Raw genomic sequence first — 14,550 nt, forward strand, 5'->3', positions numbered from 1 at the left:
CGCTGACACTTGTCAGAGTATTGGTGGAGCACTGAGTACACTTAATATGCTCTGCAGAGTTCTGTTCATTTCTCGTACGTGTGGCAGTGATGTAAGCACTTGAAATTGGCCAACTGGTGCTTCCTGAATTTCCCTTGGTGAAGTGCTATGAGGTCGTGGGGTACCAGTTTCTCCTCCAGAAATCCCCAAATGAAGGTTTCCTCCCAAAGAGGCCCCTCACCCCGTAAAAATATTTAGCAATTCCAGAAAACAACTTTAAGAAACGTGACTCTGATCTTAGAACAGTGTTTGGTTCAAAGGATAGAAACCTCTGTAGAGGGTTACCTAAACTTCTCAAGAGTCTGACCTTCCTATTTTGTTCCAAATATAAACAAAGCACATATTTTTGTCCATGACAATGTTCTTCAGCAATAAACAAACTTCAGGCACAACCTAGAAGTAAACAAACAAATTTCTTCACAGAAAGTAAGCCCAATCCAAAAAGGATTATTTGCACCCATTCTGAAGAGTCATCTGCTTTGACTGGTTGCTTTTGTCCCGTAGTTGATTGAGGCCAAGCAGCCCATTTTGGGGACCTTGATAGTCTAGAAGCAAATATCATTGCCACCTTTTCTTTGCACATTTAAATCCTGAAAAATTTTCCTGATAATAGTCCCAATCTCCTTGCTAACTAAGATTTTAGGATTTAAACTGTGAGAAAACTTACTTTTTTTTTTTTGGTAAGAAATTTCTACCTCCAAATAGCATAAGCAACAGTGATTTTATTTTCTGCACATAAAAGGATACGCATTTCCCCCATGGAATTATGTTCTGCTTTGAAAAGGACTATATAGCTGTACTGACATTCGTTGGCCACAATATTCTGAACATCATTAGCAAAATCCCATGCTAGGTATGCCAGCATTTGGACACAATTTATAAAAGTGTTATTATGGAGAAAATGGTGCCAGTCCTTCCAGGTAACTGTCCAAACATCCGAAGATGGATACCTTAATTTGGCATCCAAAAAAGCACACACGAGGTCGGACTACATGTAGGTAATTTCCTCAGATGCTATTATTTGTCCCCTGGGATCCTACATACTCAATAGCAATTACAGAGGAGAGGATTAAGAATGAGCAGAGAGAGGGCGAGGGTAGAACAGCAGGCCTGAATGATTTGGACTAAGATCTTGTATCAAATTTGCAAATTACCAATTAAGGCAGGTTTAGAACATGGCATCGTGTTCACTCATTGTGACAAAGTGAAAATTAAGACTCCCTCTCTGTGTCAGAGGGATGACAGGTAACAAGGAATGTTATCAAAAAGAATCTTTTTGTTATCAAAAAGTACCTATCGGTAACAACAGACCCTTGGATGCAAGCAAACTGACCAGAAAGAAAAAAGTAGGCCAAAAATCTGAAAATAAACCTAAGATGTGGCTCTCAAAATAACCGAGACTCTGTTGACTCCGTGTAAGTCACTCAAACACCTTGCAAATGAAAGTCCCCAAATATTTATTCACCAGAGTGCTCATGCCTGGTCTTCTGGGTGAGTAAGTTGGAATTGTCATTCATTTCTATTCAATCTTACCAAGTGACTGTTTGCAAAGATAGCTTTAGAGCTCTGTTCGTTTAAAGTTAAGGCAATAATAAATTCTTGCAGATAAGGGACAAAGGATGAGAGAGGTCCTCATCCCTGTTATTTCCTTTAACAAGTGGTGGACTGTGGCAGAACACACCCCACCTAGCCCAGGGGGCGGGGGGGGGGGGCTGTAGTCTTGGAAATGGAGTGGTAACTCACAAAGCAGTAGGCAGGGTCAGCACTGCATAATCCCCAAGGAGATGCACTCCCTATAGAGTCATTGATTTCCCATGCTCAATATGGATTCACTGGATGCCTTAAATAATGCATAACAACCCACATCTACCTGATGTTCATCCATCTCCATCTTCCTTAAAACCCGATTTTTTTCCCCCTCTTTTTACACGCGCAGTGGGATAGTATGCGTTGGCACTTTTGTGGTGCCTCCAGCCCTAACGCTCGAACACCACAGGTCAAAGCTGTTTGCCTGAATACAAAATAATTACAGAGAGACCTTGGTAGAGAAAACAATCAGACTGGAAAGTATTCACACTGAAAAAACTGCCATGTGGCGTTATGCTCCGTGGAGAACACAGACTAGGTGGCATTCACCCTGGTTTACAGACTGTCCAACCATGAGGAAAACATGGGTTACTTATTCTTTTTTGTATTGATGGATTTCTGTCATCTGTCTATCATCTATCTATGTAGCTATCTATGTATCTATCATCTGTCATCATCCATCATCCATTATCTAGCTATATCTACTATCCACACACTTATCAACATAGTCTATAGACAGATATGTAACAGATATAAATATATGTCTTTGACATAGCATTCATATACAAATATCAGGAGATGACAAAATAAACAAATAAACATTAAAAAAGGGGGTGCCTGGGTGGCTCAGTTGGTTAAGCTCCAGACTCTTTTGATTTCAGCTCAGGTCACGATCTCAAGGTTTGTGGGATAGAGCCCCGTGTCGGGCTCTGCATTGAGAGTGTGGAGCCAGCTTGGGATTCTGTCTCCCTCTCTTTCTGCCCCTCCCCCACCTACACGTGAATGCATGCGCACCCTCCCTCTCTCCCCCCTCTCAAAATAAATAAATAAATATTAAAAAGATGAAAAAGCAGATCTACAATGAGAATATTTCCATTCCAGTTCTGACCGTGCCTCTTATAAGCAGAGATATTAGAACATGTGACAAGTCCCTCTGTGCCTCAGTTTCCTAATTTGTTACATGGGGTTAACCCCTGCCCTATCTAGCGAGGGAACGGCTTTGAAAAGTGCAGAGCACTATACAAATGCTCAGGATAATGAGATGTTTTACAAAAGAGCATTATTCCTCTGCTAAGAAGTCTACAGCCACATTCACATTTTCTATCTGTGAAGGTTCTTCTTTGAAATGAAATTGAGACCATAAGCAACATCCCTCCCAGTGCTGCCTGCCTGAGGTTTTACTCGGCCACAAAGCAAGGGCTTCTTTTCATCATGCATCACATTGGAGTTCAAGCACCGAGAGGTACTTTTTACCAGTGGTGAAAATAGCTTTCTTTTCATAGCAGAAACACAGAAAAATGATTTCCCTCTTGATGCTAATGTAGGGACAAGGCTTATTCTACAGTTGTCGCCAAAAATGCCTTCCTTTGGCTCTGTCATTGGTGTATTCTTGCACCAGGGAGACAGGGGTGGGGTGAGGTGAGAGAGCATGAAGTGATAGCTTTATTTAGGTATGTGAATAATTAAAATTTTGAGATATATGTTCAAGTGGGAATCCTGTTCCATTTTCATTCTGCTTTAAAGCCAACTGGATACCACGTTCTCAAAAGTCGGTTGATACAATCCTGCATGCATTTAATCAATCTTGATCATACCTTCCTCATTTGGACAACTTCAGTGCTTTTTAAGTCCCTCACCAGGCTTGCAAGACCTTCTACAAATCCAACTTCTAACTTCCTTTCTAGAACTTTCTCCTGCTCACCTCCCCAGAAGCACTGTGTAGCCAGTCTGCTATACTGTCTACTGCTGCTTTGATGGTGCTTGTGATTTCAACATGAATGGCTTTTCTCCTGCTTCCTGTTGTCCGGAGTCATCTCCTTCTACCAGGATAGGACTTCCATCCCGGCCCACTGAAATCCACCCAAACTTCAAGGCACATCTTAAACACCGATGATTCCATGCAGCCTTCCCTAACACCCCTAACCAATTACAATCTCTTCCCTTTCTAAATAAATTTTCAGTTTCTTCGAGTACCAAAAAAAAAAAAAAAAAAAAAAAACCAAAAAACAAAACAAAACAAAAACAAAAATACAATCACCCAGAACAATTTGCTTAGTTTGTTTTGTCTCTTATTGTCATGTTCATATTCTGTCTGCTGGGTACATTTCTCCACCACGATAAAAAAATAAAAAATAAAAAATAAATTAAAAAAAAAAGCTACTGATGTTGAAGATGGCTTATTATCTGTTTATTTTTTTAAACCTTTACTATGGAAGATTTCAAACATATACAAAGTAAACAGAAGGCCTTGTTTATTTTCCCATCTCCTTTGGGACCTATCACAGTGTTTTGCATGTAGCAGAAGTAAATTTAAGTAATTAGGGCCGTAGGCAAATGGGAGTTGCCTGTCTGCATATCTAACTCCACGTTTCGTGGGTGGTTAAGCTTTTCCTCCAACACGCTGGCACACACAAACCCGTCACACCTGTAGGATCCTAAGCAACATGGGTTAAGCCGTTCACGGACTTTAAAATTCAGGGATAGTGTTTATCCCTAAATTTACTTCAGATGGTCAGCAAAACTAACTATATTTGAGGGGGGTGACGAGAAAATTCTATCTAGGAATGTTTTCTAAGAGGATTCTAATCTGGTTGTGAATCTGTGCGGTTTTCCTACCAAGGCACATTTCTTCTAAATGTGCACCACTTGACGGGTAACTGACAAATAGGAGGGCTCTGTAAACATACTAGAATCGTGGCCCTTCTTTACCTTGCGTTATTAGCTGACACAAATCCTGAGAGGTCTTCTCCTTCCAAAACCTCAACCTTAGACTTGTGAGTCTATAATTTTAGACAGACTTGTTTTTTTTTTTTTAAACTTGTGTCTACTTAGCCCATTAATTTCTGCTCTGTGTGTGTGTGTGTCTGCGTGAGCAATGAAATCCTTACAGTGAACCAGAATTCTAGAGTGATAGATTACGCGCCCATGCTGTGTCATATCCAATTAACTCAAATTGACAGTACACTGCATTATTCTGTTAGTGCATGGAAGATCAATAAATATGGGGAAAATCCACCCCGGCGCCCCACTTTCCCATCCGATTCTAGTAGATCGGCGGCGGATCCTGCCACTGTGATGTGTGTGCCACAGCCCAGGCAGGCAGGTGGTGAACCGACACCATTCAAACTTGGCCTATTCAATCTCAACGCCTCTAACTCGCCATTCATGCATAGCAAAACACCATCTGGTCCTATTTTGCCTCCAGCAATCACAGCTGACCAAAAACGATAATAACAGCTGTTGCAAAACAAAAGCCAAACAAAGGGGGTGGGGGGGTGGGTGGAAGGAAAGGTTAGATTGAAGTCCAGTGCTGAAAAATGCTCCATGAAGTGAGTTACGGGAAAGAAACCATTCAGATGTCTGAAACCCGCTGAATGGACACAGCAGAGGAGTTCTACTTAAGCTCGAGATATTAATCCATCTGTCTAGAACGCCTTCAAACCTCCGTCAGGTGGTAATAAATTGCAAAAATTATGCTGCACGAAGGCATTTAAGCTTTTGTTCTTTGAGTTGGGAACTAATGACCCCGTGTCAGCTAAAAATGAAAACTCCTTATGTTCCCCCATCATACAGCAGTACAGGTTAATGCAAAAAAAGGGAATGTATTCAGCTAGAGTAACAAAACAACGCACACCGGGCAGGGGGAGTGAAAAGGTGTGCGCGGTAGAGGCGGGGGCGGGGGTGCGGAGGGGCCTCCTTCACGTCCCGAGACCGCTTAGGAGGGAAGGCAGTTAGACCATTTAGAAATCCCACTAATCAGATACCACATTTCTCATGTCTATTTTTCATTACCCTGATTTATTTCTGACCTGTAACAACAACAACAACAAAAAGTACAGCCAGTACTTACTGACTTCTCAGGAATAGGAACCAGTCACATGTATACATTGAAATACAAGTTGATTCATAATATGCCTTAGTGAATTCTGAGAAAAATAATCTGGTGACAAGGTTGGAGAATTCTTTTCATGATTCAAGCTTTTTGACATTTTAAACATACAGTTTTGCCTGATGATTAATTTTCTTAAACTGTCGTAATTAAGCTATTTTTTTTTTGCCTTGAAATTGACCGTCAGTGGCTTAGCAGCATTTAATCAAATGTGATAAAACCCAAGATTTACAAAATCATTTAATAGATGTTACAACACCTGCTTCTAACTGCAAACAGTTGAAAACAGACTTCGCTTGCAATTAAGTCTTATCACTAGTGACATTTTTTTCCCAAGCAATACTTCATGGGTTTTCAAAATGACAATGACAGAACTAATACACAATTACTGTCACATGTAGTTTAGCAATTAATTTTGAAGACGTTTGTCTAAAGGTTTCACAACAGAATATAAAATGGTTCTTATTGTTATGTAATGTTAGTTTCAATTCACAGAAAATCTCTTACCATCAGCTCTCCTTCTGATGGGTCCGAGGCAAGCAGATCATTTCTTTGTGGAACACAATTGCCTCCTTGTAGATGTGATTAGGCATCATTCTAAGACTGTTTGAACACTGATACCTGTCAACTAATACATCTTATGAAAAGCTTCAATTTAGACATAAATTTTTCTACAGCAAGAAATCTATAAATTTATAATTAGAATCTCTTGCTGTTCAATATTTGTACATAATACAGAGTACGAGAGGACTATGAAATATTGAAAGCTGAATTCATTATTCATAGCCCACAACATACAGTAAATATTCTTTGAAAATACAACAACAACTTTGAGGAATCCATATTCCATTATGTCTGAATGTCTTGTGCACGGGAGCTACGGACACCCTACTCACACCCTCATGTTTCCTAGATTAGGATTCTGGTCAGGGCTGACACTTGCTGTTTTTAATTTTCATTTTATCATAAACAGTTTAAGACTGTTGCCAGTGGTAATTTGCAATTTTTATCAAGACCTCTTCATTATAGCTTCTGACAGGACAGATGCTGTAATTAATCATGCAAGACAACTGGGGATAGTGGTCACACTGTTCTCAAAGAGGAGCCACTACAGAGCAAGAAATGGGGGGAAGAAATGAGCACTGAAATAATTATTTTGGCTTAAGAATCAGCATTTGCCACTCCTTTTACCAGCAGTACCAACACACTGCCGGCAAGTTCTGGCCCCAAAGAGAAGACAATTGCCTTTTCCCCTATACTTACCTGTCACTTGCATCTTAACAAAAGGATCGTTAAAAAAAATATTTTCCATTTTTTAAGAGGTCCTGGGTGTGGGCCACGCAACCCGAATTCTTTGCAATGAGTATCCGATTTCCGATTGAAAACAGAGTATGATGCGTTGGCTCAAGAAAAGTTGGTAGGTGGCCTGTTTTCCCATCGTATACGTATTCAAGGAACCGAAAGTGAAATTTGACATATCATTTTATTTGAAAAGTGAACATTTTCCTGGTTGTTGCATCAAAATACAGTCCACAGTTTTTACTGAAATGTGTTTATTCTATAGCAAGATAAAAGCATTTTTTGTTTTAGTTAAGCAAAATACAAACAACTTAATCGCTGCTATCATAACTCATAAAAAAGTATAAAACAGCATAAAAACACAATAAGCAACGTAGCAATGAATGGTTTATGTCACCAGTGTTTACGTTAAAGCCTCATGTATGAAAACTTTACAACACATGATATGAAAACTTACAACTTTGAAAGAAAATATTTACATTGATTATTCAGATGTGGTGCGCCTTTTAAATATTCTACCGGTATTACATCATAATAAAAACTCTTGCATTTTTTTTTAAATCTTAACTTTTGTAATAACTGTTTTCATTTAAGTGCATTTCCCTTTTAAAAATACAGTGTTTTTATTTTCGAAACTTGTCACTCAAAACACAGAATATAATATTCACATTCTTTTCTTCTAATTGGGATGAACATAATGGGCTAACAGTGGCCATAGATATCGTTACAACATATACTGTGGTTTGATTTGGAGAAGTCATGGGTTAAAAAAGTGGAAATAAGTCAATAATTGAATCTAATCACTTGTATTTTTTTTTTTTTTCTGGAGAGATTTAGGAAAAAAAAAATAAGAGCTTTGGCAAAAGTCTGTGATTTACATTATCTTTTTTTTCATGACAAAAAAATGCCATCAACTATTCACGTCATACAAATGTTTGTATGAAACTGGATCTTCCTATGTCAGGTAATTACCACTGTGCTTTTTATTTTTAGGGCTCCGGAAGTTCAAATAGCCTGGAAGTGCGGTTTATTCACTTCTGGAGAAATAAGGCCGTTTTCTATGACTCAGAGAGGCCAGTTTAGAGTCCTCAGTACGTCCCAGGATTCATTAAACGGTTTGATTCACATATTGTAGGTATAGCCTGAATAAATAAAAAAGGCATCACATAAAAGAGCACGGCTTTTCTTGTTTAAAAACAAAGTGATTTACAGTCAGCTAGAAGGTGATACTCGGCTACACTGTGTTCTTATTGCCTATCTAATAGACACTTGAGAGGACCATGTGATCTGTGACACGTTTCTGCATAACCGACCGCCACTTACAAGCTTCGGCCGCGTTCGGGTTACCCTCCTCCGCCACTCGCCTCCGCGCGCGCGCGCGCGCGCGCGCCAATCCGGGCGCGCCTGCCGCGCGGGCGCCTTCAGAAAATACTGACCTGGGACAACACCGGAGTCTGTGGCTGAGACTGTATCTGTGACTGGTGCTGCTGAGAGGCTGGCTGCGGGCTCCCGATGGCGGGGATGGGGGACGTCATCTGGGAGGTGACCGGGGAGGGCTGCCGAGGAGAGGGCTGAGGCGGGTGCTGCATGTGCTGCTGCAGCTGCTGCAGCTGGAGCTGCTGCTGGAGCTGCTGCTGCAGCTGCTGCTGGCTGAGCTGCTGCTGCAGGTGCTGCTGCTGCTGCTGCTGCAGGTGCTGCTGCAGGTGGTGCTGGAAATGCTGCTGCTGCATCTGCTGCTGGAGCTGCTGCTGCATTTGGTGCTGCTGGAGCTGCTGCTGCTGCCTCTGCAGGTGCTGCTGCTGGGTTTGCACGGAAGGGCTCCCCTGGGCGGAGGACGCCGAGCCCACCAGGGTCGTCCCCATGGAGCTTATCAGCGGGGCCCCAATGTTCGAGGGCATGTTGGCGGCGATGGTGACCGACGTGACGATCTGGTTCATGGGGAGTCTCATGGTTAGGGGTTTGGGGGCGATGGACCTGGGGAGCGACTGCTGGAGAGTCTGAGGTGAGGCGGATACGGTCCCGTGCTGCGACAGCGGAGGGTTGAGAAGGAGCGAGGATGTCAGATTGGTGGACGCCAGGGTCTGCTGAACGGAGCGAATGGTCTGGGCTTCTGCGGATTCGGCAGCAGCCTGCATTTGGGGGGAGAAAATCCCCGGATATTAAAATACCCAAGAATTTAAAACAGTCAACTGTTTTTTTTTAAGTACTGCAAATTGGTTTAAAAAAAAAAAAAATGACCACCATTTTTCTTCCCTGGACTCCCATTTTCCTGTCCTTTGACTTTTCAGCTCCCCCCCTCCCCCCCCCCCCCCCCCCCAAAAGGTAGAGTCAAATTCCTTACCCCTTGAATCGGGCTGGCCTTGTACCCTCTCTAGGCATCTGCCATCACCATGTGCGTGACAAGGGGCACAGGGCCCAGTCACCACTCAAAAGCCAGCCAGCCAGCCAACTGCCTTGTCGGTGAACGAGCCCCAGCCAGGTCCAACCCCCCTGCCGACTGCAGACCAATGAGCAGGACTGGTGGATCCTGCCCAGTCAGGCCTGGATTGAAGAACCAGCCAGTTCACTGGCGCCCTCTGAGACACATGCTTGTCTTTTCAAGTCACTGGGCTTTGTGGCTGGGTGTTACACAGCACAAGGTAGCAAAAGATAACTGATACACGTGTTCAAGAAACGACATACCTCCAGCAGTGAAGCCTGAGCTAACCCTCATCACTATGACTCATACTGAAAAGACAATAGATTGCCGGGGAGTTCAAATTGTGCCCCACTACTTGGCAGCTTCATGACTCTGGGCAAGTTAATTCACCCACCTGTTCCTCAGTTTCCTTACCTATAAAACGGGGTGTTATGGTATTTACCTTATGTAGAGGTTGTGAGAATTAAATTAATTCCTATGTTGTCAAGCATTTAGAATAGCGTGTGGCACAGGGGACGCCTTTAGTAAATGTTAGCTATTTTTTATTAATTAACAATTATCACCAGAAAACTACTACTAGAAAATGTCAAAGCCCTACACTTCCAGGCAGTGTATGACAATGCTCACTTGAATATAGGAGGAATGTCACTGAATTCCTTAGAGATACTAAATGCAAGTATTTTATGGCTTAAGAGATGTTTTAGTTTACCCAAGATCTTCAAAGATTTCCAGAATTTATCACAGGAGTCCTAGGTCAGGGGAGAACGTTCAACACTCGGGTGTCTGAATACCCTGTCATAAGATAAACAACTGATCTGATCTGAGGCTCAACACGGAGAGAGGCTATTACATTTTGCACTAAAAATACGTAATCACCTCCACAAAGATAAATTCTTTTACTAATGTAACCGTGATTGAAGTGATTGCTCTTACTGGCTCTTTTCTTCTCTTGTTCTTCACAAACTTAGGTGTTTTTGGAAGGGGAGAGTGGGAGCACCTTGGAGGCATCAAGCTGGCATCCACTCTTCAATGATACTGCATGTTTACTTCCAGCTTTTTATTACTCCCATTTATAAACTCTACTAGTAGAAGGATCTTATGAGTGGTGATCTTATGTTGACAGTCACTCAATGGAGGAGAGGCCATTGTTGATGGATTATGTTTGAACACATCATCATGGCGACACACCAGCTATCGGCGGACAGCTCTCCGATTTTTTACGGAAGCTTGGTGGGTTACATGCCTACTGGAGGTTCACGTTCTAAAGTCCTCAGGTAAGAAGAAGCCTGCAAAGACTCATTAATCATCTTTAAAAAACTATTAAATCACCCATAAGGTAGAATACACACAGTGTTCTACATATAAACAGGAAAACAATTCTTATATATTCTAATATTTAAAAATCACCCAGCTAGTCTTAAGGATGAAACTGCAAGGGAAGTCTGTATTTAGACACCTGGCCAATCACACCAGTGTGCCTTTAAGACACCACCGCACTGGTGAAGAGAAATGGGTGGGCGAGTGGAAAGAGTTCTTGCTTGCCTGCCAGGTTTACTCCCTGTGTTTTATTTTTTTTTTTTTTATTTTTTTTAACATTTTTTATTTATTTTTTTGGGACAGAGAGAGACAGAGCATGAACGGGGGAGGGGCAGAGAGAGAGGGAGACACAGAATCGGAAACAGGCTCCAGGCTCCGAGCCATGCCATCAGCCCAGAGCCTGACGCGGGGCTCGAACTCACGGACCGCGAGATCGTGACCTGGCTGAAGTCGGACGCTTAACCGACTGCGCCACCCAGGCGCCCCCTCCCTGTGTTTTAATATTAAGCTTCTATTAACTTTTGTTGGTTGGTTACCATGCCCCTTTAAATTGTGGATTCCAAAATGGAACCGATACTTCAGATGTGGTCTAATCACCATGCTGTACAATTAGATACTATTTCCTGTGAGATCATCACATTAGAAGCTATTTTACACTTTTGGTTCGGACTGAAATTATTCTGAACTTCTACTTCACGGACTATTTTAGGTACCTGCCAGGACTCTGAATATAAATGAAGGATGCTCTCAAACTGCACTAACTTAGTGAAAAAAACAAAAACAAAAACAAAAACCCAAATACCCCAAACAAACACTGCTTTATATTTATTCTTTTAAATTCCATCCTGTTGGTTTGGGGGACTCACTAAGCTTTATTCTGACATACTTCTGAATTGTGACTGTAGTCCCCGATGTATAACTTTTATGGTATCCCTTCCACATCAGTCACAGACTCAATGAGCCCAATCATGGTTGCTATTTTCTGGATGTCTTTTGAGATATTGCCTCTTGGCTGAAATCCATGTGTGGTCAATTATTCATGCTCTAATACACAAAGATCACCTATGCCTGCTTCTGGGTAAATGAATGAATAAATGATCCACTTAGGAAGTACATGTGCACTGCTCCTCTAGCCGGGTCACTCTATCTAATTAGCCAACTATACCTCCATTCTTAACATCAGTAGCCTACACATTCGGCTGTGTTCTGCCAGTAGGCAAATCTGAGTCCAGAACTGGTACATCTTTTAATGTGTGTCTTCCAGTGTCTCAGAAAAAGGTCTCACTATTGACCTCATGAATGTTTGTATTCTCTTTCTAATGACGTAGAAGTTGTCCCAACAGCGGACAGCTAAACAAGGGGGACCCCTCTTGATCTGATTTGAGCTGCTGCTGCTAGTGGATCTTAATATAAAGAAGAAACAACTCAGGGGAAGAAGAGAAAAAAGGAATGAAGCCCTTTTTAAATTTTTTTTAAAGTTTGTTTATTTTGAGAGAGAGAGAAAAAGCGAGCCAGCAGCGGAGGGGCAGAGAGAGACGAGAGAGAATCCCAGGCAGGCTCTGCAGCCTGACACGGGGCTCGAACTCACGAACCTCAAGATCATCACCTGGGCGAAACCCAAGAGTTGGACACTTAACCGACTGAGCCACCCAGGTGCCCCGGAAGTAGCCCCTTTTGAAATGGCTTTGCCAGCAACACCCACCATGCCCTGCAGCCTTGTGTGGTACTTCTGGCAACAAGCATGACAGTGGAAATGAAGCCCTGATTGCCAGACGAAATATATCAAGAGCAAAAACATTAGTTCAAATTATTCTCCCCAAAGCCTCTCAAAATTCTTGAGAGGCTAAAGACAAAGTTAATTAAATGTTAAAATATAACGTAATTGCTCACACTCCTTTTGGATCAAGGTAATAATAATCCAGAGTGACATTTGCTTTGGGATACTGGTGCATTTTATAATACATCAGGGCCCATTTGCTCCTCTATGTAAAATACATATATACGTCCTTTTTTTTTTTTAAGTATTTGGAGCCTAATTTTATTTTAAAAAGTCGTGAGGTTTATTTATGTATATGATGTGGGACAGTTTGGTCAAATTGCAACATCCCCTAGGACAATAATAGAAGCACTCGAGAATTTATGATGGGATGTCGCAAACCGCCTGACCAAAATACCGCCCAGTTTAAATGGAGGACACGGACACCGATCCCAGTCCCTGACAAAAAGCAAAAATGAGAGGCTATTCGAGATCGGTCTTTAATTTTTGTGCTTTGTTAAACAGTCTCAACACACATAAAGTGAAGCTTCTGGAAACAATGGAGATGCAGCGGTTTAACTGAACTCCTATTTTTCATGCCATCACTGAGGTAATCTCCAATGGGAACAAATAAGCTAATGAATTGTTCAAGACGCCTTTTTTTTTTCTCTTTTTTTTACCAACTGTAAAGGGGAGCTGCCTGTATGTGTTCAGTGCACTGGGCTGTTTTCAACACTGTAACTCAGAGACTGGCCGTTCCTGCACGGGTTTACCTTAGAAACGAGGCTGGCCCTGTACGCAGCCAAGGCCTTCAGGTATTCTTTTTTGGCAGCTTCCGTTTTCCTTTTATAAACCTATTAAAAGACACAATTAGCATCACCGTTAGCCTACAAATTCTCAGCCATAAAAGAACGGCCGCACAAATTGGGTCACAACGTAACTCACAGAGAAAGCTGGTTTCAGTGGCTTTGGTTTTTAAACGTGAAAACACACACACACACACACACACACACACACACACGAAAACAAAACCCTGCCATCCTCACAGGAGCACAATTTGGATGTTTACGATGATAAATGAGAAAAAAAGATTTCAGGTTGTGGCCTAGATGCCTTGAGAGAGCCAGCTGAGGGCCTCGCATTAAGGCAGCGGATGGGGTATAGCAAAAAGCAAAATTTGCTACCAATCGTTCAAATCACAGGAAATCACGAGTTTCCCCATCAGTATCTTCTTTCGCCCTGACACACGTCTAACCTGCACCAAGTAAGAAGATTAAAATACCACCAACAACAGGTACGGTGTGCGAAGACGTAAGAGAAAAAGATGGAACTAGCGGTTTTCTTCTGAAGGAAAAAAACAAAAAACAACGCAGAAATAGTTAAAAGGTGGTAAATTTCCATTAGTGAGGCCAACGAGTTACACAAACAGATCCCATGATTTGCTCTTCCTTTTCTTAACGGTATCTGACGGTAGTGTGTTAGACCCAAGTGCAACTGCCTTTTTCTCCAGAGGTAAAAGACGCAGCAGCTTTGGCAGTCCCTGAGGATTACATTTCTGGGACAGAAAATCAGTGCGCCACCTACAACAATAAGCTCACCGCAAATGGGCAAATTCTATAGCTGCACCATCCCAGAGTCACCAGCGAGTAGGAATGAGGTCATGATTCGTAAAAGAAAACTCGAGGCCTTGGCACTCCTCGTGCCCGAAATGGCTATTCCATTTTATTCCTAAGGGAGGTCTGGTCATCTGAGCACACATAACGCGAAATCCCATTAATGGTCACTGGAGTTTCATGCGAGGTGCGGGGAAGCCATTCTTACTTCCCTTTCTGTGGAAGAGCCTCAAGGGAAGCATAGGAGGTGAGGCCCCAAAGGAAGTATCTCCCACCGGCTTGGTAATCTCTCAATACATCTCATACAGCCAAGCTTTCAAATGAACTTGGAATAAAATTTTGAATGCCCGGGGACAGTACTGAGACTCGCAGAGGCGGCTTCAAAGTTTGGAAACCCACCGGGACGGCACAA

General features: G+C 42.2%; 1 protein-coding gene across 2 annotated transcripts in view; it reads right to left on the reverse strand.

Annotated features, from left to right (window-relative positions):
• Positions 1 to 7,198: 7,198 nt before the first annotated feature.
• The window catches only part of TOX3 (TOX high mobility group box family member 3), a 106,934-nt gene continuing 99,582 nt past the window's right edge, over positions 7,199 to 14,550 (reverse strand). For both annotated transcript variants that reach the window (XM_042969246.1, XM_042969245.1), the window contains exons 6-7: positions 13,299 to 13,379; positions 7,199 to 9,162 (exon numbers count right to left, since the gene is read on the reverse strand). In XM_042969246.1, coding sequence (XP_042825180.1) covers positions 8,455 to 9,162; positions 13,299 to 13,379 — 789 coding nt within the window. In that variant the 3' untranslated portion in view covers positions 7,199 to 8,454. The remainder of the gene's footprint in view (positions 9,163 to 13,298; positions 13,380 to 14,550) is intronic.

Source organism: Panthera tigris, chromosome E2, assembly GCF_018350195.1.
Source record: "Panthera tigris isolate Pti1 chromosome E2, P.tigris_Pti1_mat1.1, whole genome shotgun sequence".
Taxonomy (NCBI): domain Eukaryota; kingdom Metazoa; phylum Chordata; class Mammalia; order Carnivora; family Felidae; genus Panthera; species Panthera tigris.